The sequence below is a fragment of the Vigna angularis genome, chromosome 6, assembly GCF_016808095.1.
Source record: "Vigna angularis cultivar LongXiaoDou No.4 chromosome 6, ASM1680809v1, whole genome shotgun sequence".
Classification (NCBI taxonomy): Eukaryota; Viridiplantae; Streptophyta; class Magnoliopsida; order Fabales; family Fabaceae; genus Vigna; species Vigna angularis.
Genome location: NC_068975.1, coordinates 31,410,026 through 31,435,256, shown reverse-complemented (window position 1 = coordinate 31,435,256; position 25,231 = coordinate 31,410,026). Strand labels below are relative to the sequence as shown.

Below are 25,231 nucleotides of genomic sequence, written 5' to 3'. Positions count from 1 at the left end.
TTCAAAATATATTTTTCTTTTGTATTTTAAAATGTACAATTCATAATACAAAAGTTATATTTTAGAATATTCTGAAATACAAATTGTGTTTTGGGTTATATAATCTAAAATAATTCTGAAATATAATTTCTGTATTTAAGAGATTATACATTCTGAAACATTTTAAAATTATACATTCCGAACTCAAAATGAAAAAAATATGATAAAATTAGAATTTTAAAATATACGAGAGTGGAGGATGAAATTATGGAAGTGCATGGAAAAACAGCCCTTATATTATTGCTATTTACACTTGTATCCTCCAAGCGTACCTAAATTCTTTTTTCAATTACCATACATACCCCTTTGAACCCTGTTTTTACACCCTCCACATCTGTTACTTAAATCCTACTTTCTCACATATTTTATTATTCTTGAAACTTAATTTTAAATTTCCATTGAATTTTATATGTACAGCCTCCAAGTTATTTTAAATATATTAGTTTTTTAATACATCAAAATTAATTATTTTAAAATTATAGTAGTGCAACAATAAACACATTTGTTTTGTATAGTTTTAATTGTTATGTGTTTAGCCTTCCTAATTATACCTTCGTATAAAAACTCTTATGTTGTGTGTTTATTTTGGGGAATTTACTGTTTGAGAGGAAGGAAAAGAGAGATTACTCAGTTTATTTAATGTGATTTATGTGGATTTGTGTGGATTTGTGGATAGTGTTATCAAAATGGATCGTAATCCACGAGCTAATCCAGCTCATCACGGGTTTGAGCTGGATTGAGTTTGAAAAAAATGTAATTTTTTTGTGCGGGCTAGTTTTCAACCCGACTCACTTAAAACCTGGCTTACCGGGTTAAATCCGTGGTGAGTCAGGTTGGCTCACCAACCCACCTAATTTTATTTAATTATTTATTATTTTGTGTTTCAATATTCTTAGTTAGCATTTTTTTTATTATATTGTAGATGGTGATAAAGAAGATGTTTCAAGAGAGAAAAATATTATACATTTATCTATTAAAGACTCTAATATTATAAATGGACAAGTGATAAAAAAATTATCAATATTAAAAACTTATATCATTTTAGAGTGACATTTATTTAGATTTGAATTAAAAAAATTATAATTTTTTTATTTTTACAAAAATTATAATTAAATGAGCTAGTGAGCCAATCCATTTAACCCACCAACTCGTGGTGGGTCGAGTCAGGTTCAAATTTTTTCAACTCACTAATAAGTAAGTCGGGTTGGGTTGGCTCACTAAGTGACCAATTATAGTGAGTCGGACCGGGTCGAGCCGGATTACCCGTTTTTGACAGCTCTATTTGTGGGTGAAGATTTGAGGAATGAAGATTAAAACCAATCATTTCTCATATGAGAGGATGTGAGAGATGAGAAATAAAATTACAAAATAACCCTTAATAATAAATAATAATAATAATAATAATAGTAATAATAATAATAGTAATAATAATAATAATAGTAATAATAATAATAATAATAATAGTTATAATAATAATAATACAATTTTTTTCATGTTAAAAATTAATTTTTATTTTTTTTCTTATAATAATTTTTACAATTATATATAATATTAACAATTACAATTTTATATTACTTTTACTATTAAGGGTATTTTCATAATTTTTAATATTTACCAATTAAACAATTTTTTTATTTGTCACATTGGTCAAATTCTACACTATTTTTTAGAAATTTTACTTCTAAATCCACTCTTATTCACCTACAAATCCCTTCAAACAAACAACAATCAATTCACTCTCAAATCTCCTCAAATACATCCACTTACTCTCCCTGAAGTCAATCCTTTAAAGTGAACATACCACTTTGTATAAAAACTCTTATGCTGTGTGTTTATTTTGGGGAATTTACTGTTTGTGAGGAAGGAAAAGAGAGATTACTCTGCTCATTTCATGTGATTTGTGTGGATTTGTGGATAGTGTTATCAAAATGGGTTATAATCCACGAGCTAATCCAGCTCACCACGGGTTTGAGCTGGATTGAGTTTGAAAAAAATGTAATTTTTTTGTGCGGGCTAGTTTTCAACCCGACTCACTTAAAACCTGGCTTACCGGGTTGAATCCGTGGTGAGTCAGGTTGGCTCACCAACCCACCTAATTTTATTTAATTATTTATTATTTTGTGTTTCAATATTCTTAGTTAGCATTTTTTTTATTATATTGTAGATGGTGATAAAGAAGATGTTTCAAGAGAGAAAAATATTATACATTTATCTATTAAAGACTCTAATATTATAAATGGACAAGTGATAAAAAAATTATCAATATTAAAAACTTATATCATTTTAGAGTGACATTTATTTAGATTTGAATTAAAAAAATTATAATTTTTTTATTTTTACAAAAATTATAATTAAATGAGCTAGTGAGCCAATCCATTTAACCCACCAACTCGTGGTGGGTCGAGTCAGGTTCAAATTTTTTCAACTCGCTAATAAGTAAGTTGGGTTGGGTTGGCTCACTAAGTGACCAATTATAGTGGGCCGGGCCGGGTCGAGCCGGATTACCCGTTTTTGACAGCTCTATTTGTGGGTGAAGATTTGAGGGATGAAGATTAAAACCAATCCTTTCTCATATGAAAGGATTTGAGAGATGAGAAATAAAATTACAAAATAACCCTTAATAATAATAAATAATAATAATAATAATAGTAATAATAATAATAGTAATAATAATAATAATAGTAATAATAATAATAATAATAATAGTTATAATAATAATAATACAATTTTTTTCATGTTAAAAATTAATTTTTATTTTTTTTCTTATAATAATTTTTACAATTATATATAATATTAACAATTACAATTTTATATTACTTTTACTATTAAGGGTATTTTCATAATTTTAAATATTTACCAATTAAACAATTTTTTTATTTGTCACATTGGTCAAATTCTACACTATTTTTTAGAAATTTTACTTCTAAATCCACTCTTATTCACCTACAAATCCCTTCAAACAAACAGCAATCAATTCACTCTCAAATCTCCTCAAATACATCCACTTACTCTCTCTCAAGTCAATCCTTTAAAGTGAACATACCCTTAATGATGGTAACGAACACAAATCAGTATAATTACAGAAGTAGTATAAACATACTTAAGTAAAAATTAATATTAAATTTAAGAGAAATTTGTAGCTATAAAACATACATAAAACATATATTCCTAATAATATTAACATCTAGAGATAAAACTTGCAGAGAAAAATTACATTCTTGTTGAGTGAGAAATTGAGACTGAAGAACATGAAGAGAGAGAGATAAGAGCGCATTGATCAGAACAAATTTTAATTATGAGATATTTATACTGATAATTAAAGACAATAATTTGAATAAAAAATATTTTCAAATAATTACATATTAAATTTTTCTCACTCGCATGAATCATTTTAATTTTGTATATCATATTTACGCTTTTTTACTCTAAAGAATTATACTCCATATGCTTCTCTACACAATTTTTAAAAAGTTAAAAAATTTCGATGGTCATGACTTCCTCGCGACCAATACAAAGAATAACCTTTCCAGAACAATGAAGGTCACAGTTACTATTATCATATCCTATTTTATATTAACGAGGAAAGTATGAATCTCTTATTAGAAAGCTTTACACGTCAATTGTAAACATACATCAAATCATACATTTCAATAACACAATCAGAATGGTAGTTAAATTGTACTTCAAATACGGACTCCTTTTGAAAATGTAAGCAAAATAAAATATAAAAAAACACAAACTGGTTCTCAATATGAAAAAAATTAAATTAGAACAATTCTAATGGACTGTGAAGTGTCTGATGTCCTTATTTACAGTTTTCTTTGGAATCATATAAGGACAAAGTAACAATATTTGTGAATGAATAAAAATAAATGTAAATATGATACAACTATATACAGGTTGTTTTCCTTTCAACTAAAATGAGAAAAACAAATTGAAATTCTCTCTATTCAATATAGCTTCTCCTAAAATCTTTGGATTCGTACAAATAATATATACAATGTGCCCTGCATTCACAAGACATAATATAACAAAAAATGGTAGTTGGTAGCACATTTTCAAAAACTGAATTGAGTGACCGAGGGTCAGTGAAGTGTTCAATAATATAAAATTTTAGTCACTAACCCCAGCTAGAAAGAGGACACAACAGAATAATAGCATATAGAATTAGGTTCAAAGCAAAGCCAAGCCAAGCCATCCAACTGGTTCTAAAGCAAATAGATTACTTGGTAAACATTGAGCAACAGAATGAAAATGTCCTCCAACATTGGGGGATATTCCTATCTGTTTTTGATCTTATGGTAATAACAGTACCTCATCTCTACAATGCCCCAATAAAACTGGACCCCTTCAACGCAGCATTTAACCAGTAAGTACCAATACCATGAAAAAGCAGTCTGCTAGAATTTCTGTATGACAACTGAATTTGCCAGTCCTGCCTGTTCTATGGTCTGAGTTTCATCAGTTAGAACCCTTGAGGGGAAACCCATTATCTGAAGTTGATAATTCTGCCGACTACCAGGTCTAGATGCATCAATGAAGGCACGGATGTCACTGATCACGTGGTGATGATTAAAATGTGATATCAAGCGGGTTCCATCAGCCAACCTAACTTGTATTGAGGTCGATGGCAGTGATTGATCAACAACCAGGCCCGCAGAAGGAGATGGCGCAGTGGTTGGAGGTGTTGAGGAAGCAGTTGGCACAGATGTAGAGCTGCTTCCAAGAGTTCTTCCCACTCCTTGAAATGGAACATGCTGCTTTACGGGTTCCTGTAAGCATGACCAAGTACACTAGTAATTTACACATTGGGCGTGTTTGATGTCAGATACAAGTAATTATGCACAACAAGATAACAACATTGCTTTTCAAAATACAAAAGTTCAAAAGCTCCAGACGTAGTCAAGAATGCCTACTAAATTCATTGTAGTTTAATAGTAAATCCGGGCACAAACAAACCAAAAAACTAACAGGAAACTTACAGGATAATTCTCATTCCTTCTTATGAGGTTAACATTAACAGATGACCTCCTATCTGCAGGTTCAAGCTCTTTGGGACACTCAGATTTCTTTATACTCTGTATTGAAAAATAGCAAATATTGTTAAGCACAAACAACCATAACCATTTTATGTAATCAGTAAGAAAGTAATAGTAACCCAAACACGACTCAGCGGCAGCATTCTTACATGGTCATGAAATAAAGTATGAAAGCAACTGAGAATAATTATAATAAAATATTCTGAATTTCTTAAAATGTAAATAAAAAGGTGATACGAGTATAAATTTAGAGGATAAAAGGTAAAGTGGGACGTTCGGGAAGGTGTCGGAAAGGAAGAAGTGGAAGCCCGTTTCGTGGGGTCCACCAGCACACACCCAATGGTTGGGATCTTAACAAAATTGCTAAGTGGCAGGTGAGCTAGAGGTGGGATCTGGTGAGGAATATTTTTCTGTTTTGAAGAGAGAGAAGGTGAGAATATAGAGGAGAGGCGAGCACATCTTTGAGAAGGGGGGACATGGAATATGGGACTTGGGACTGAAGTCATCCTATCACGTACAGTGAGTGGTTCTTCTCCTCTATAGTGTTTTGACAGAGTGAACAATAATACATGAATTTCTTTTATCTCTTCTACTTTGGGCTGATTGCTATCAATTGGCATCAGAGCACTCAATCCTGAAGTGCATAGTATTGACGAGAAACACTATGGAGAAACGGATAGATGGTCTCGAACAACAATTGGCAGAATTGAAGAATCTGATTCTCTCGCAATTGGGCAGACCACACAAGCGGCATTCCCATCGTCGGAAAGTGGTGCAATGTGGGACGAACAGGGAGGTGGAGGGTGAGGACGAATCGACCTATTCTACTCATTCAAGTAATTGCGAATCCTCATGTGATTTTGGAGAGTGAAAACTGAAGATATCTATCTTCAGAGGAGACAATGCATACGGGTGGATTCTCAAGGCCAAGAGGTACTTCAAGTTGAATATGGCGGAAGAGGAGGAGAAGTTGGATGCGGTGGTAATAGCCTTGGAAGATAAGGCACTTAGCTGGTACCAATGGTGGGAGGAGAAGAATTCACAACTCAGCTGGGATGAGTTCAAGAGCGTGCTGGTGTTGTGTTTTGAATTAGGCTTGGTGCAGAACCCTGTTGGGCAGTTGTTGAAGATCAGACAAACCTTGTCAGTCATGCAATATCAAGAAAAGTTTGAGAAGGAATCCGTGTCGTTGAAGAAGAAGGAAAGGGTCATGCTAAAGGGAATTTTCCTCAACTGGTTGAAAGAGGAAATACAAGCTGACTTGAAGTAACACGATACGAGCTCATAAGAAGAATTAATGGACCGTGGAGAAGAATTTGGCCTTTCGCAAAGCAGGATTGTTCAACATGGAGAAGGGAACTGATAGGGTACTTGTCAGGCCCAATCATGGGTTTACGTGATGGGAAAGGGGAGGGAATAAAGAAGGGAATTCTATTAAAGGTGTGGAAATAGAAGTTGACAACAAGAAGGTTGTAGGTGGAGGAAGTTATCGCAGGTGGAGTTGCGAGAAAGGAGTAGGAAGGGTTTATGTTTTAAATGTGGTGAGATGTGGGGTAAAGATCATATTTGCAAGATGAAGCATTACCAGCTAGTATTGACTAAAGAGGAGAAATCAAATTAAGGGGAAGAAGAAGAAGAGGAAGAGGAAAAAATTCCTTCCGTGAAGGTTTTGCAACTTTCATTGAAAAGCAAGGAGGGTTTAACCTCTAATAAATCCTTCAAGGTTCTGGGAAAATTACGAGGATTGGAGGTGCTGGTGTTGGTTCATTGTAGGGCTTCCGGTAATTTTATTTCAAAAAAATTAGTCACTCTCCTGGAGTTGGAAGTGCAGGACACCCGAGAGTTTGAAGTAGAGGTGGGAACAAGAGAAGAAGTAAAGAAAAGGGGAATGTGTAAGCACCTGAATTTAGAAGTGCAAGGAGTGTTAATTCAGCAAAATATTTTTATAATGGAGCTAGGAGGAAGGATTTTGTGTTGGGCATGGATTGGTTATCAAGTTTGGGAGAGGTGAAGGCCAACTTCAGAAATCTTAGAGCTATCTTGGGGGCTCCGGGTAGAGAAGAGGGTGCTAAGAGGTGACCCTTCCCTGTGCAAGTCTCAAGTATCAAGGAAAGCACTTAACAAAGCCCTTCACAATGAAGGTTAGGGATGTGTACTCTCATACCAAGCTAAATGAAATAGAAGGAGGAAACCTGGAAAACCTTGAAGAGGTTGCTATTTTGGAAGAGTTTGCAGAATTATTTCAAGAACCTTCAGGGCTACCAAAACAAAATCCAAGCTATGTTGGATTGGCCCGTTCCTAAAGATGTTAAGGAATTGAAATGATTCTTGGGCTTGACAGGTTACTACAGGAAATTTGTGGAGAATTATGGAAAAATAGATTGGGCTCTACAATTAAAGAAAACCATTTCAGTGGAACGAAGCTGCTCGAGAAGCCTTTGAGAAGCTTAAAGCATGCATGACTGAAGTTCCAGTCTAGGCTGTATCAAATTTTGAAAAATTATTTGTGGAAACAGATGCTCTGGGTCAGGGATTAGGAGCAGTTTTGATGCAAGAAGGCCAACTTGTAGCTTATATGAGTCACACTTTCAGAAAAAAATTTGAGCACGTCTGTGTATGAGAAAGAGCTGATGGCTATGGTGATGGCAGCTCAAAAATAGAGGTACTACTTGTTGGGAAGGCCCTTCATTGTGCACATGGATCAAAGGAGTCTAAATTTCTTGGTTGACAAAAAATATTTGGTAGAGGGACAACAAAAACATATATCCAAGCTCATGGGGTTCAACTTCAAAATAAGATTCAAACCTGAGCTGGAAAATAAGGCAATTGATGCTTTGTCTCGCAAACTGGAAATGTTGTCCATTAACACAATTAAATTTAATGAATGGGAAGACTTGGAGATTGGGATAGAGAAGGATGTAAAACTGAAGAAGATCCTCCAAGAATTGATAGTGAATGAAGGGGACCATCTAGGGTATAAGGAGCTGAAGGGTTATATTACCAAGACAGATTTGGTCATTCCTAAAGGATCTCCAAAGATTAACTCTATCTTGAAGGAGTTCCATGATACTGCCATAGGGGGCCACTCGGGATTTTTTAGGACTTATAACAAAATAGTTAACCTTCTATTGGAAGGGAATGAGGAAGATGATCCAAGCTTATGTAAGAGGGTGTGACATATGCCAGAAAATAAGTATCAAACCCTAAATCAAACAGGGTTGCTACAACCTCTTCCAATTCCCAAACAAATCTGCACTGATATATCCGTGGATTTTGTGGGAGGGTTGCCTAAATGTGGAGGAATGGATATGGTTTTAGTGGTGGTGGCAGGTTCACAAAATATGCTCATTTCTTAGCATTAGCACACCCTTATAGTGCTAAAGATGTAGCTGAACTGTTCTTGAAGGAAGTGGGGAAACTTTCATGAATTTCCAGAGTCAATTGTTTCAGACAGGGAGAGGGTCTTCATGAGTTCTTTCAGGACAGAGTTGTTCCTATTGGCAGGAACTAAATTGAAATTTAGCTCAGCTTACCATCCTCAAATGGAGGGTCAAACTGAGGTGGTGAATAGGTGCTTGGAGACCTATCTCAAATGCATGATAGGGACAAGACTTCGACAATGCATAGGTGGTTGAGTGGGCTGAGTTTTGGTACAATACCAATTACCGTGAAGCCACGAAAATGACTCTTTTCAGGGCCCTTCATGGTCGAGACCTCCCTCTTGTGGTTCAAGGAGATGTGCCAGCTACTCTCATGGAAGAAGTAACCTCCATGAAGCAAGAGAGGAATGAGATGTTGACTGAACTCAGAGATCACTTATTGCAAGCCCAAAACCACATGAAGCAACAAGCAGACAAGCATAGAAAAAGGTGGAATTCAAGATTGGAGATTGGATTTACTTGAAGATCCAACCTTATAAGCTAAAAATATTAGCCAAGATAATTAATCAAAAGCTGAGTCTTAGATATTATGGGCCCTATGAAGTAATTGAAAGAGTAGGAAAAGTAGCTTATAAATTGAAGTGGGAAGGTAGCAAGGTGGATCTAGTTTTTCATGTTTTCTTATTAAAGCCAATTGTGTCAATAAAGGTAATGGTGCAACCACTTCCTCTGTGTATAACTAAGAATTGAGAGCTGGAAATGCAACCAGAAGAAATTCTAGCTCCTAGAGAAGGAGAAGGCAAGGCCCCAGAGGTGTGAGTGAAATGGAATGGTATGTCATAGTGTGAAAATTCTTGGGAATCTCTACAGAAGATGGGTGATTACTTTCCTGAACTTCACCTTGAGAACAAGGTGAAAATTATGGGGGATGGAGTTGATATGAGTATAAGCTTAGAGGATAAAGGGCAAAGTGAGAAGTTCAATAAGGTGTATGAAAGGAAGACGTGGAAGCCCATTTCATGGGATCCACCAGCACACACCCAATGATTGGGATCTTAACAAAATTGTTGAGTGGCAGATGAGCTAGAGGTGGGATCTAGTGAGGAATATTTTTCTGCTTTGAAGAGAGAGAAGGGGAGAATATAGAGGGGAGGTGAGCACGTGTTTGAGAGGGGGACATGGAAAATGGGACATTGGAACTGAGGTCATTGCATCATGTACAATGAGTGGTTCTTCTCCATTGTAGTCTTTTGACAGAGTGAGCATACATGAATTTCTTTTATCTCTTCTCCTACTTTGTGCTAATAGCTATCATGTAAATAAAAAAGGTGAATTGCATGTTAAATTTGTTACGGTGTTTCATTATTTCTTGAACATTATTCTCCAAATGTTAAATCCTCTAACATTAGAATTTGCATTTTCTGGAACACAACCTCATTACTTCCAAATAATTTTACTCTCAGTCCATGAAGGAATCAGAATCCTAAATATCATCACCTCTAAAAAAGAAGCATTTTCAGGGTCGTCCAATCTCCTCAAAGGTCCATCGTTTACAGTGAAACCATTACTCCAGAAAACAATGTTGTGAACAACAGACTCGGGTTGCTGATTATTTGTTGACTGTGCAGTTTCCCCCGATAGTAACCTGCCAGTTCCAGCAAAGCTAGTTGACCTCTGGGGCTCCTGAAGCTGATCAAGAGGCCTTTCGACAGCACCAAGTTGCCTAGCTTGATTGAAAATTGCATCCACATCATTTCCCTTTGAAGGATCCTGGACAAGCATTCCACTGGAGATATAATGCACAATGGTTAAATACTTTGTAGGAAATAATTAAATCATAAAATCAAATGAATTAGATGCGTGGATCAATAAATGTTTTGAAAAATTGTGACAGCAATAACTGTAGTATCCAAATGTCACACTTCCAACGAAGGTAGTCAAAAGTGAATTTTTGTCTGTAAGGTGCTTGAGGAGTAAAGCATACAGGTGAAGTTTACAGCTCTGTTTGGAAATTTTGAAGAGGATGAAGCATAGATGTAAGGTACCACTCTACTTGAAATTTGTGTAATGCGCGAATGGTGGGGATCCCCTTTCCTTTGTTTGGAACTAAAGATGATAATTACTTGAGTTGAGTAAATTACAACTATAGAAAACTGCCTCCAAATATAAAAAAGATGTGTTCCATCCAAAACCCTCTAAATGAGAGAGTACGGAAATTTTGAAAGTTAGGATAAGGTAGTTTGGGTTCCCGTCCTTAATCATTCCACTTCATTACCTGCAAAGCTCTCTAAAAATGGGTTGATTATCTTTTATCATTTTGCTCCATCCATTCAAACACAGCTTAAATGTGAATATATTACACTATACAAAAATGTGAATATAGCCATCCCTATCGATACGTTCACGCTACCAAGCTATATAATTTGATAAATTCAACTTTTGAGAATCTAAACCAGCTTAAACCAATCATCACTTTGGCAACACTAGAAATTATGATATGAAGTTCTACACAAGTCACTATAAACTTCAAAGGCTATCAAAATACAGAAGCATTGCTATTAAACCTAGTAAGAGTAAAGATATTTCCTGTTTTGGAAACAAAAAAAGAAATCACCAAATGATAAAACAAATCAGAATTTTTATTTTTTTTTCATTTTCTTGCCCCATTCTTTTACTAGCTAAGAGGAATCTCAATGGTTTTCAAAAAGCCCAACACCTATACCACACAAAGTAACCCGAATTTATGCAAAATAGCTTCAATGTAAAAAGTTCAAAACCTCTCATTAAAAGCATGATTGTATTGCTTTTATTAATGCCTTATAATAAGTTTTCAAATGCTTCACCTAAAATGAGTCATAAAAATCTGAAATCACTTTATACTGGTAAAAGGGCAAAAAATAAATGCTTGTTTGTGTTCCCATTCACTGGCCTCCAACTTACATTCCCAAAAGGCCCTATTGTTACTTAGCATTGAGTGCACTTTTGGTTTCTCGTCAGGTTCGGATTAAGTCAAACGTGGATCCATGATTCATATTCAAACTAAAATTACTTTGAATAAATTCCATTTTTCAAATCCAAAACGTGGATCCAAGACTACAAACACCAAGCTAAACACACATGGAACCTGAATTAGAATGAGCCGCATTTTCAACAGTAAAACAAACATGCGCTGAGCTGAAACCTAATCACTAATTCCTGTTAGAGAAATCTTCCTCTGCAATATCACAATAGTATGCGATCAATCAAGTTAAACCAGACAATAGAAACGGGGAAGAAAAGTCATCAATCAACACCAACAAAAAACAGTCACAATCTATATCCATAGGAAGCTAAGGCAATCAATAACATCACCAAACCAAAACATTAGAATTCAGAAGACAAAATAAAACGCACCAGCAAAAATTGCAATTCTTATTTCAAATACACGAATATTATATGATTGAAAAATAATGTTCCCAAAATCTAACCTAGATGATTGACTGGTGATACGCCAACTTATTGTAAGTCAACTCTAATAATTCTTACAGTAAAAATCCGTAAGGGAATATATTATTTATACAGTGTGATATTAAGAAGTTTCTAAGATGCGGACTAACACTAAAACTAGTGATATCGATAAAACTTTATTCATAGTTTTTAGTTTTGTTGTGTCAGTGTGATAGAATGCAAGAATTGAAGCGTCAGCGAATGAATGAAGAAAGAAAGAGATAGATTGGGTAAAGAGAGAACCTCTTCTCCCCTCCGGTGTAGTACTCCTGAGGGCCATCGGAGTCGCTGTCCGAATCGGTGGACGGACGGTTCAGATCGGCGAGAGTGCGAATCCTGCCTGCTTGGCTGCTCGATGCCTTTTTGTTGTCCCGTGACGCCATGTGTATGAAGATTTCACAAGATGAAACGCAGCGAAGAGAGAGAGAGAGCTTTAGGGAGTATGTGGTTTGGCTCTAAGAAGAGTGAGGCTGAGGCATGTTTCACACACAATGCTTTGCCTTTGCGTTGCTGCCAAGTAGTTCTGATCTGTGTCTTTCTTCTAAGATTCAGCGCAGTAGTAATGTAATTCCATTCTGCTCACAATTGTTTTAATATCAACATTAAAAGCAATTTTTTTCATGTAAAAATACAATATTTTGTATCATCAATATATTTGGATTTTCTAATCTCTTGATTATCAACATAGTATAATTTGTTAGTAGTTACCGTAACGAATTTTGTTTTTATAATATAAAATATTTTCTAAAATCTAATGCAACTAAAACTGAAAAGCTTATCTAAAAATTAAACATTTTATAGTTCTCCATTGAATTGATGTTTGAATTTGATTTAAAAAAACAAAATTATTCAATCTGATTCAAAATTGAGTTATATGCACTTAAATAAATATAGAAAAATTTGAATGACCATGGTTAAATAATTTTATATCGTGAATTAAGTAAAATTGTTGTTGGTATACTTTTAATAAAGTTATTTTAAAAAAGTTAAATTTATATACATTATTAATCATTACAAGCAAGTTAAAACTATTTTATAAAATGAATATATTATTTCAAATAAAAAATAATCTATTCACATTGTGAAATAATTTATATTAGGCTAATTTAGAATTAAAATCATACTTTAAAAAATTAATTGTGTCTATATTTCCAAACTTTTGCTATGTCACATGTCAAATTACATTAAATTTTATATTTTGTCATAATTACTTACATTCCATACTCATTAACTTTGATAAATAATATTTTTTTTCTCCCTACATATTTATTGGTATACATTAAAAAAAATATGCATTTACAATTTTGTGGTTAATTGATGAAATAAAATTTCTTTAAAAACATATAAACGTGTGTCGAAAAAGTGGGTTGTGGACATGTTTTTCCACTCCCCTTAAGGGTTATGCCAACAAATCCAAAAAAATATGGTAAGATATAACCACACTTGTTAGTTAGCTTTAGAAGAAATATGATATAATATCACCATACATGGTAGTCGTTACCACATTTTCAAAAAATGACTTAGAAGGTAAGAGTATATTCCAGTGGATTTCTTGTTGAATTTCTAGGCACAGCTAGAAATAGAATAATAACACAGTCATATAGAATAGAAAATTAGGTCCAAAACAAAGCCAAGTAAAGCCATCCAACTGGTCCTAAAGCAAATAAATTACTCATTAACATTGAGCAACAAAAAGAAAATGTTCCCCCAACACGGGGGGATTTCGATATATTTATGACTTTATCGAAATAAAAGTACCTCACCTCTACATACCCCAATAAAACTGCATCCCTCTATGCAGCATTTAACCAATAACGACCAATATGAAACGGCAGTCTGCTAGAATTTCTGTATGACAACTGAATTTGCCAGTCCTGCCTGCTCTATGCTCTGAGTTTCATCAGTTAGAACCTTTGGGGGGAAACCCATCATCTGAAGTTGATAATGCTGCCGACTCCCAGGTCTAGATGCATCAATGAAGGCACGGATGTCGCTGATGGTGTGATGATGATTAAATTGTGATATCAAGCGGGTTCCATCAGCCAACCTGATTTGTATTGAGGTCGACGGCAGTGATTGATCAACAACCAGATTTGCAGAAGGAGTTGAGGCCACAGTTGGGTCAGGAGCCACTGATGTAGAGCTGCTTCCAAGAGTTCTTCCCACTCCCTGAAATGGAACATGCTGCCTTTCGGGTTCCTGTAAGCATGACCAAATGCAGTTATAATTTACACTCTGGGCGTGTTTGATTTCAGACTCAAGTAATTATGCATAACAAAAGGACCCGTATTAGATTTCAAAATGCAAAAGTTAAAAAGCCCCAAAACTAGTAAACAATGTCAACAAAATTCAGTGCAGTTTAACATAAATGGGACAGGAGCAAATAAAAAAACTCGAATAAAAACCTCACAGGATAGTTCTCATTCCTTCTTATGAGGTTAACGTTAACAGATGACCTCCTATCTGCAGGTTCAAGCTCTTTGGGACACTCGGATTTTTTTATGCTCTGCATTAAAAAATAGCAAATATCATTAAGCGCAACGAAAAAAATCATTTTATGCAACCAATAAGATAGTGAGAGTAGCCCAAACACATTTCTGGGGCAGCATTCTTACACGGTCTGGAAGTAAATTATGAAAGCAACTAACCAAATACTTAAATAATAAAATATGCGGGATTTCAGAAAGAATTTAAATAATTTTCACCAAAATATAAGTGGAATTTGTTAAGATCTTCCCTATTTCCCAAAAAATATTCACCAAAAACTCAATCCTCCAACATAAGGATTCGCCTTTCATAGAACCCAACCTCATTATTTTTGAATTATTTTACCATTAATGGAATCAGAATCTTAAACAGCATCACCTCCAGAAATGATGCATTTTCAGGATCATCCAATCTCCTCAAAGGTCCATCATTTACAGTGAAACCATTACTCCAGAAAACAATGTTGTGAACAACAGCCTCAGGTTGCGGGTTAGTAGTAGACTGTGCAGTTTCCCCCGAGAGTAACCTGCCAGTTCCTGTAAAGCTAGTTGACCTTGGAGGTTCCTGAAGCTGATCAAGAGGCCTTTCAATAGCACCAAGTTGCCTAGCTTGATTGAAAATTGCATCCACGTCATTTCCCTTTGAAGGATCCTGGACAAGCATTCCACTGAAGATACAATGTACAATGGTTAAATAATCGATAGAAAATAATCAGATTATAAAATCAACTGAACAAGTGTATGCATCTGCAAATCTCTTGAAAAATTGAGACGCCAGTAATTTTAAATTTTCAAATTCCAAATGTAAAATACTTTCTATCAAGAAATCAAAGTGATTTTTCACTGTAAGGTGCTTGATGATCTAGAAAAGCAAACAGCTACAATTGTAAATTTTGAAGAGGATGAAGTGGAGTGGGTCGGAGATGGAATGGTGGCACTCTATTGTTTGAAACTTCTAATGAGGGATTGTGGGGATCCCCTTTCCTTTATTTGAAAGTAAAAATAATAATTACCCAAGTGAGTATATTACAAATTCATCTTATAGTATTGCCCTTTTAATATCCTTACTTTTAGCAAACAGGTTAAGGTGTTGTGTTGAAATTATTGAAGACTAACCTCCCTCATTCTGCTCCACCCATTCAAACACAGCTTAAAATTGAATACATTACATACTATATGAAAATATCACTAAACATATAGAGATATAGGTATTGAAATCTAAATTTCTCAAGCTACTAGGTTATTTAGTTTGATAATTTCAAATGTTGTGAACTTAAACCAGCTTAAAGCAATAATCAAATGGGCAATGCTTGAAGTCATAATATAAAGTTCTACACTGGTCATTATAGACTTTGAAGGCTATCACTGGGAAGAGTAAATATCTTGTCTGTTTGAGCAAAAAACAAAACCATCACCAACTGCGAAAACACAAACAAGTGATAAGCCGAAATCTAATCACTAATTTCTGTTTAAGAAATTCGTCAATGTACCATCAAAGCAGTATGCCAATAAATGTCTTAGTAAATGTATTTGTGTCTAACTCAATATCACAAAATTGACTTGTAAGATGAAGTTTATACTCCACCTATATATTATGATTTGGTAATATATCAGTTGATATGGATCTCCATCAAAACTGATCAATATCTCTAAATTAGGATTAGATATTTGTAGGCGGCAAAATAGTCTCATTGAACTTGACTAGATTTATGTATAACTCAACCTCACAAATGTGGTCTGAGATCTGCACTCGTGTCTATTATGATTTGGTCATGTCCATATGGAATCTCCAACAAAGTGTAAATGTTAATCCAGGCAAGAGCACAGGGAGGAAAAGGTTACCGATCCAAACACACAAAATAGTCACAACTTGGGTCATAAGATAAACAAAACAATAACAACAAAAATATGGAAGACAAAAGCAAACATGCAAGCATAATCGCTATTCTGAATTCAAATAAACATAAATCATGCTAGAAATTCATATGATCGAAAGAAAAAACTGTTCCCAAAATCTAACCTAGTTCTTGGACTGGTGGTACGCCAGCTTGATGCAAGTCAACTTTACCAATCTTTAAAGTAATAATTGGCAAGGGAATATGTATACAAGAAATTTTATTAGGAAGTTGTTAGAGTTTCTATAGCGTGGACTTAAAAATAAACTGAGTGAGATATAAAACACCTTTTGTTGTTTCTAATTGTGTTCTGTTGGTTGATAGAATTCAAGAATTGAAGCATGAGAAGATATGAAGAAAAGAAGAGAATGATTTAGAAAGCAGAGAACCTCTTCTCGCCGCCGGTGTAGTACTCCTGAGGGCCATCTGAGTCGCTGTCGGAATCGGCGGAAGGACGGTTGAGATCGGAGAGAGTGCGAATTTTGCCTGTTCGGCTGCTCGACGCCCTCGATGCCTTCTTGTTGTCCCGCGAGGCCATGTCGATCAGGATTTCACAAAAATCGTGAGAAAAAGTCAGTTCACTTACCCATTTTTTTGCCTTGCGCTCTAATATTTAATACTCTCATTATATTCACAATAAATGCAAGGTACTTTTTGTTGAAATTTTTAAAAATCGAATAATGATATAAAGTTTTAAAATCTAATAAGGATTCGAACATATTGCAAATAAAATATTTTTTATTTTTTGAATTTATTATATGATCTACGTTGATAACTTTTTATGAAATTGTCATATAACTTGTATTTATTTATGACAATAATTAATTTAGATAAATTTTAGCAAATATATAAATTTGAATATATAAGTTTAATATAATATCAAATTGTGTAAATGCATATTAAAAGATTTTTTTATTATTTCTGAATTATAAAAATATGTATTCGCAATGTATTTTGAAACTTTATATTATTATTAGTCAGGTAATCTTTTTTATCTCAACACCTGGTTTATCGTTCGTATCCAAGTCGGATAAGTAAATCTGATCCAAGTTTTACAATTGCAAAAACATGTAAATTTTAAACTTTGAACATCTTACACTTTATATAAGATTTAATTCTAAAAAGGATAAAATAAGACTCAAATGAAAAAAAGTAATCCAATCTGAAAAACTAATTTAGATTAGATTGAATTTAAAATTTTAAAATATAGATTGGAGAAAGTGTCAAGCAAATCTAATTAATTTGACAAATTGTTTTTACAATTAATTTAAAAAAATTCTTCAATGTAAAATCATTAAAAACAATGCATAAAAATTAAATCTATGAAAAACTACAGTGATAATCAATTAACAAATTTCGTTAGAATTATGTTCTGATTAAAAATAAAATAAGTTACAAAAATACATTTTATATAGCAATATATGATTGGATTACCCGGTAAAAATTGTCCATGCTGTTGATGCATAAACTTATTCTTGATGATGTAACCTAAGACAAAACAAATTTGAGCACCAAAAAGAGTAAATAATTAAACTTCTAAATTTCACCGCGCATTTCAACTGAGCTACTTATTTCTAGAGAAGGATAAAAGGTCACAATTTCACTAGGTAAACCTGTGTTCTATCTTAATAAATTAAAATCACATAGTCAAACAAAGAATTCTGATGCTCCCTTTCAAAGAAAATAGAAGAGAAGATGCTAGTGACACTAACTTCTGTATTCTCTGGTTTCTATTTTTACCATGTGAAACCAATCAAATACAGCAACTCTATTGTATATATAAATCAATTACAGACAAACATTTGTAATTTGTAGCATATAAAAAAAAGGTTTAAGTGGCTTAGTATAGTATCTTGGGGTGGGAAGAGGTTGGGAGCTTTCTGTTTGCTGCAGCACTACGCAGCGCCTCCCGTCGACTCTCGGCGCATTCTATGTATTCTTGCAAAGCTGGAAGCTTCGCTTTTTCCCCCTCTTTAGGCACTTGTCCTCGAATAATCTGTCCATCAATTAATAATACTAAGATATCATGAATGGATTTGGGGAAGAGTGATTGAGCGGATTTGAAAGGATTTGAAGATAAATTTTTTGTTGTTGTTTATTTGAGTGAATTTGGAGGTAAGTGAGAATGAATTTGGAAACAACGTTTATGAGAATTAGTATAGGATTTGATTGAGTGACAAATTAAAAAAATTTACTTCCAAATTCACCCTCACCTAACTCCAAATCCACTCAAATAAACAACAAAAAAATTTATTTTCAAATCCTCTCAAATTCATTCAATCACTCTCTCCCAAATCCATTCAAGTGAACAAAGCCTAAAAATCAGAAAGAAAGAAGATTACCTTTGACGCCCACGACCGTTCTGCTTGCTGACAAACATCTCTAATATCTCTTCCAGACAGACTGAAACAACAAAAAAAGGACCAAAGCATTTTTTGAGACAGGGTAAAACAATGTAGTTAATTGGAGCCTGTTGACTGTTCAAGTTAGGAAAAAGGCTTATGAGCAGTTATACATGATTTCAACGATTAAAGAATGTGTCATGGTGAAAGTAAAAATAACAGGTCAATACATCTACATATTTCCCTCATCTTCTACCTTCTTGCTTGGACTACCCACCAATTTGTAAACGATAACTCAAGGTGCCAAACTCTAAAGTTAACCCAACTTACTCTTCAGTAACTCTCGCAAATTCTTCTAGTTCGGGTTTGGACAGGTGCTTTGCATATTTGGATGCTATTTCCTGACGATTCCGTTGATCAGGTAAGCCAAAAGCGATCATACTATCAAACCGACTACAAGCAGAAGGAGAAAAAAACAGTTAGGGTGTAATTCCTCCATGATTAACCGTAATTTGTATTGACGCTCACCTGATTAATGCGGGATCAAGGTCTTCCTTTCTATTTGTGGCAGCAATGACTACTACTTTCTTATCCTGCTCAAAGCCATCTATCTGCAAAATTTGCTTCATCCATCCGTCAAATTGCATAAAAAAGTAACCTTTCAGCGTGTTTTTATTTAGTTTAGACGAGTTATTGATACAAGAGTTTCTACCTAACAAGGACTTTTTTCTACATTTAAGAGTTATCAAGATGTTCACTGTCGTAATACGAAACTCCATTCCTTTGATTCCGGGAATACTAAAATTTCAATATTATAAAAAGCTACCACAAGAATCAAAACTTATCCCAGTAATTAGTTAGTAAATCAAACAACACTACAAAGCTCTTAAAAATCAAAGAACATATCATAAATCAATCTTGACTAGTACATATAATATAATGCTAAATAAAACTTACAAACTGAAAATAAGTCTTTATAAACTCTTCAATACAAAATAAAACTTCAAAACTCCAGCACATAATCCTTTTCTAAAGACAAAAGGTATTAACACGCCATCACATGTATCATAAAGCAGTAACCAACAAGATTAACCTGTCTCAACAAGACTGACAATATTCTGCGTGTAGCTTCATGCATTTCATTGTCACGTGCAGCAGCAAAAGAATCAATCTGTATCCAAAAATGTAAAAACACAAACAATACGTAAAGTAGTTTTCCAGAAAATCAACAAGTGAAACAAAGCAACTCTATATCAACATTCCTCGTTTTGTTACCTCATCCAGAAATATAATAGCACCATTTGGAAGATTGTTTGCAAGCGAAAACACTTTCCCTAGAAGACGTTCACTTTTACCATAGAACTCAGACATTATTGCCTCAAGTGGAACATATAGTAAAGGGACACCCTGCCAAATCAAGTTCACCGATTTCAATTCACTCTATATTTACCCCTCATAATTAATACCATATTGCAGACAATGAAGAACCATATGCATAGTTATTATTGCCCTTTATGTGATCATATTGAATACAGCTCTTTACACATGAGCTCAGACGTTTTATAGCTGTTTTCAGTTAACCAGATAACATGAAAAAGGTTATATTCAGTTATGGTTAACTTAATTTACAACCAGTTAATTTGATCAGCCCTACCCCGCCCAAAACACCAGCCCAAATCAAAGATGGAGGTACAATTTTATCAATCTATTTCCCTTACCCCCAGAATTACAGCTGGCAAGAAGGCCAGCTCTTCCCCTGTGCCCAAATAGTAACTCTATTTCAATTAAGAAAAGATTATTGTCCCACTCAATCACCCTCGTTCCTCCTCCTTGCAGCCACAGTTGCAAAAAGAAGAGGTATTTACAACTATTGAAGCAAGTCTCTTTGAAGTACCTAGACTCATCAAATGAATTCATTCTTCACTGTGAAGAAGAGGTATTTACAACTATTGAAGCAAGTCTCTTTGAAGCACCTAGACTCATCAAATGAATTCATTCTTCACTGTGACCACAACATTCTTAAAGCATAGCTCTGAAATAAAAAAATAATTCTACAGAAAATCACAATCTAAAAGCTTACAGAACAGACATACAAACCAAACTGTGTAGAATGAAAACATGCACAAACAAAGTTAGGATATATAGTAATATTAATCAACAGTAGTCAATACATGGTAGAGCTTTCCCCATCAAAAACACAAGATCCAACTTCCTGGTGACAGCTAAACAACAAATTTTGACATGGAAGTGGAACATCTGTACCCAAAGCAACAACTTCCATAAATGTAACTTCAAGAATAGTTTTAATGTATATTTTTCTGTTGGTAGAGGATAGGGCAGGATATTCACATAAAGCAGTTTAAAAACAAAGCTAAGGGGTAAAATTGTAAAACAATTAAAAGCAACATACCGCTTGATTGGCAATAACACGAGCACAGGACGTTTTCCCTGTACCTGAAACCATAAAATGTGCTATTCAAACATACATTTAATGTGGATAATGCAAATTAAAGGCTGTAAACTGATGCTGTCCAGTAACTTCTAATGAGATTCAAACTTCAAAGAGAAGCAGTTCAAAGATGCAGTTTCTTACTGAAACAGTGGCATAATCTACTAAATATCTAGGATCCTGCGCATGAAATAAACGCAGTTCAAACTTCGGAGACCATAAGTATATTTGATATGCCAAAAACGCACATAATAAATGAAATGATTGTTAGAAATTAGAAGATGTGAAAATATCTCAAAAGTATCTTAGCATTGGTTGCCATGTTCTCATACAATTTATTTCACTGATTTTAATTAACAGTATAGATCTAGGTCTTAAGAACAAACTTAGCAAGACATCATTCCATTACATAACAGCATATTATGCAAAACCCATTTTTCCCTCAATCTCCTCCCCCTCTGTATCCAAAATCAGATACCTCCAACATGGTATCAAAGTGATATCATAAGACCTATTTCATCACTACTTGGCCGCTAAATTACCTCAACTAAGGAACATTTACGTTATTTCCCTTCAAATTTATTGTCTCTCTTGCCTGATTCTTCTTTGGCATTAGGTCACAACTATTTTATCATTCTCACGATCATCAGCTTTGTTCTTCATTTCAACCATCTCCTTCACCAGTTTCTTCCTCTGCCAAGTAATTTAATATTAATGCGTCAGACATTGATTCCTGTCATTTACTTAAGGTTTCAATCTCCTTGACATGTATTTTACCATGTCCAAGATAGTTTCTGGCTGCTGCTGCTGCAGGCAAACTACTGCCGTATCATTCAAGATGGTTCAGACCTTTGCTTTCAGTTCAGCCTTGCTGCTACCAGTCCCTCCATCAGCTTGCCCCATGACAGTCCTAGAGAATCATCCTTGTCCCGCCAGTCTATATATCTTAGTACCTTTTTGTAAATGGTTTTTAAGGTTATCAACAGTTTGTATTGGAGAAAATAGCTTTCCTTATGAGATTTTTTTTTTTCATATCGATGTTTTCCCTTTCAGATTATATTTCTTGTGAGAAAAATTGGCTTTTATAAAAGAATGGAAAAGGCAAAACAGAAAATAGAAATTCAATCAAACTAAGCATGCCCTGAATGGATTACAACATTATACAGAAAACATATAAAAGAATGTAAATGACACACCAGGTGGACCTTCAAATAGCACAGCTCTAGGTCTGTTTGACTCAAACTTATGACGAGTCCCTCGGGCAATATCATCATATACTTCAGGACTATGCAGTGCCAATAGTATTGTATCTTCTATTAATCTACAAAATTAAAGATTTAAGTAAATTTACTTTCGTGCATAATGAGAAATGAAAGCTGAACACATCATGTTTATAGATGATACTAGGAGTTAAAAAGTATGGAAAAACATTTAAAAAGTGGCGGTACATAGCTCTTGTGAGATATACAGACCACATTAATCATATAAGCATGATCAAGTTGGCTGGATTGACAGACAAAACTCCCATTCCCTTTAAATACAGAATCTAATCGCATTAGGCTGAAATATACATAAATAATTAGAGAAAAAATAAGTATACGTCTATTTTAGTTTTGCCCACTTGCAACGGAGGTGTCAAAACAACAAAATTAAAAACCATCATGAAAAACATTTGCGTTCACAAAATTAGATATAGAAAATTCAGATAGTTGAAAATCACAAGCCAAATGTCCAGCTTTACATACCGTTTTTGATGTTCATAACCAGCAATGTTGTCCCATGATATCTCAGCATCTTTCGATATACCTACGGGTTCATCAAGTCCATAAATTCTCACTCCCATACCCTCAAGATCAGAAATAGATTTATCTACAGATGGCACCTTTTCAGTCTCTTCCTTTGGTTTTCTTTCCAGGGTGCTTTTTTGTCCCAACCTGTTACCAGCTAATTGTAAAACAGAGATGAAAGCATCAACCTCTTCAGGACTTAATTCCCCTTGCTTAATGAATTCAATTTCCTGCAATATTTTCTACTGAATAATGACCATTTTTTTCAAAGGAAAAACGAAAAATAATGAGGAGATCAAATTAAGAAATATGAAAAAAAAAAATAATACTTACAGCCTTATCTGAGCCAACGAGAGAATGAAATATGAGTATACATAGATCTGTATCTTCTGTATTTATATCTTTCGATGACATGTCATCCCCTGGAATATGTTTTTGTTCTGATGGATGAGAAAGGGTAAGTTGCCAAGCAACTGGGCTGTGGATAGGCGACAAGAAAATGAGGATCATAAATTGAGTGCATCACTACAGTAAACTGTAAATGAGAAGACTCAATATGTATCAAATGCCATAAACATGCACGCTAATATTCCCCAAAATCACAGAAATATAGAGTGAAGTACCTGTTCCAAGCTCGTAATAACATGTCTGAACCACCTCCATGGGCTTCAGCCTTCGTTCCAAGACGTGCAGTAAGATTTGCAATAAGTTGTGAAATATCACAACCATGAGGAATTTGAAACTTAACACTGACCTATAATTGTAACTCCACCATCAGATATAGTTTTTATTTCCATTATAGTAACAGAACCTTAAGATCGCATCATCAAAACTAGAGCATAGTGGTTGTTAATTCTTTCTTTTTATTTTCGAGACAAAAATAGTATAATGCACCCAAATCAATGTGACTGAAGAAAAAGGAATGGTTGAAGTTTAACAATGACACGCAAGACAACACTTCAAGTTAAAAACTAATATATATAAAGAATGCAATCTCGGCGGAGTTCAGATTGCATTAGAATACAATTTTGAAACGGGAAAGATTGGCAATTACGGGCATTTGCTTATTAAACCAAAATCATTTTAAAACATAATAACTTTGGAAAACATAAACCACAAAGAAGTTATCAAGAACCCACTTGTAGTTTTATCTCCCATGCAATCGCCCTCAAGTTGAGGCAAATTACTGAATAACGATGTGTACCAACCTTTTGGCCTTTAACGGCAACAGAGAATGAAGGATAAGAACCGTATCGAATTCCTCTACTTCTAATCAACTCCTCAATTCGCTCGCGTTCCTTCTTGGCTCTTTCTTGGACATCCACAGTAGCATTATCCGCATAAGCCACTCCCACCAATCCAGATCCAAAAACACCAGCAAAGAAGACCGGAAGCCATGAATAATCCTCGGGCAAGACTCTGGACATCGAAACATCGGAAGAGGAAAACCAAGAAGACGCAAATTCTACAGAAAAAAAAAACGAAGAATTCACGACGTAGGTTATAAAAATCGCAGCGTTTGAAAAGAAAATCGACTAAAGTAAGTTCTAGAAAATAAAAGAAATAGGAACTTACTGGGATGTGTAGAAAGACGTGAGGATCGAGAAGTTAGGGTTTGAAAAGAGGAAAACGAACGCCAATACCAACGCCACGCTCGAGCTGACCTAGCCAAACGCTCCATTGAAGAACGAAGAAACGAAAGTGAATTCGACGTGAGTACGATAGTATATTTCGTTTACACTACAGGACCGCACAGTGTTTCGTGCTCTGCAAGTTCTTCTTCAACTTTCCCGCTTTATATCTAGAACTTTTATATATAGATAGAGACAGAAACAAGAAATTGAAGAGAAAATAACACAAAGAACGGCATGTCGTGATATTACGGAATTAAAATGAAAACACTCTAATACTGCAAAGCTTATATTAAAGAGTTATAACGTTGTAGAAAATCAAATAATAAGATGAATGATTAAATTAATCAATAATAATAACACTGAGAAAAAAGTAAAAAAAAAATAATGTCTTTTAAAAGTTAAATTTTTTTTAAGCCTCTTGTATATGTACCGTATAAATACTTTTAATTTTTATTGTAAAATTTTGTAACTTAACTGTACATGCAAACTCCCTGTATAAAATCTCAAAACAAATTTGAAAGTATAACAAATTGTATAAAAAATGTATAGGAAAAGTATATTACCTTATAACCCATTTTATTAAGATAATATAGCAAGAAGAAGGTATAATACCTTATAAAAAATTTCTATATTTATTATTATTATATTAATAGAAGAAGGTCTTAAGCGATTGCTTTTTAGAACAGAAATATGA

General features: G+C 34.2%; 3 protein-coding genes across 4 annotated transcripts; all 3 read right to left on the bottom strand.

The window, feature by feature from the left end:
- Positions 1–4,179: 4,179 nt before the first annotated feature.
- On the bottom strand, positions 4,180–12,515 carry LOC108343279 (plant UBX domain-containing protein 4). Its single transcript, XM_017581460.2, has 4 exons — positions 12,188–12,515; positions 9,956–10,244; positions 5,022–5,117; positions 4,180–4,811 (listed from the first exon to the last, which is right to left on the bottom strand). Exons 1-4 carry the CDS (start codon positions 12,325–12,327, stop codon positions 4,440–4,442), a joined length of 897 nt encoding a protein of 298 aa, XP_017436949.1. The 5' UTR covers positions 12,328–12,515; the 3' UTR covers positions 4,180–4,439.
- Positions 12,516–13,492: 977 nt separating this feature from the next.
- Positions 13,493–16,938, bottom strand: LOC108343563 (plant UBX domain-containing protein 4). The gene is made up of 4 exons (XM_017581919.2): positions 16,715–16,938; positions 14,810–15,098; positions 14,355–14,450; positions 13,493–14,143 (listed from the first exon to the last, which is right to left on the bottom strand). Exons 1-4 carry the CDS (start codon positions 16,861–16,863, stop codon positions 13,784–13,786), a joined length of 894 nt encoding a protein of 297 aa, XP_017437408.1. The 5' UTR covers positions 16,864–16,938; the 3' UTR covers positions 13,493–13,783.
- Positions 16,939–17,923: 985 nt separating this feature from the next.
- LOC108341616 (uncharacterized) lies at positions 17,924–24,746 on the bottom strand. 2 transcript variants are annotated; one of them, XM_052878796.1, is made up of 13 exons: positions 24,479–24,746; positions 24,112–24,368; positions 23,527–23,657; positions 23,237–23,381; positions 22,999–23,133; positions 22,862–22,922; positions 21,078–21,121; positions 19,943–20,074; positions 19,761–19,838; positions 19,196–19,278; positions 18,998–19,120; positions 18,668–18,728; positions 17,924–18,321 (listed from the first exon to the last, which is right to left on the bottom strand). In XM_052878796.1, exons 1-13 carry the CDS (start codon positions 24,582–24,584, stop codon positions 18,166–18,168), a joined length of 1,512 nt encoding a protein of 503 aa, XP_052734756.1. In that variant the 5' UTR covers positions 24,585–24,746; the 3' UTR covers positions 17,924–18,165. The 2 variants fall into 2 exon arrangements, with proteins under 2 accessions (XP_052734756.1, XP_017434767.2); XM_017579278.2 differs by adding an exon at positions 22,313–22,437 and having other exon boundaries at positions 22,862–23,133; positions 24,479–24,745.
- Between the last annotated feature and the right edge of the window lie 485 nt (positions 24,747–25,231).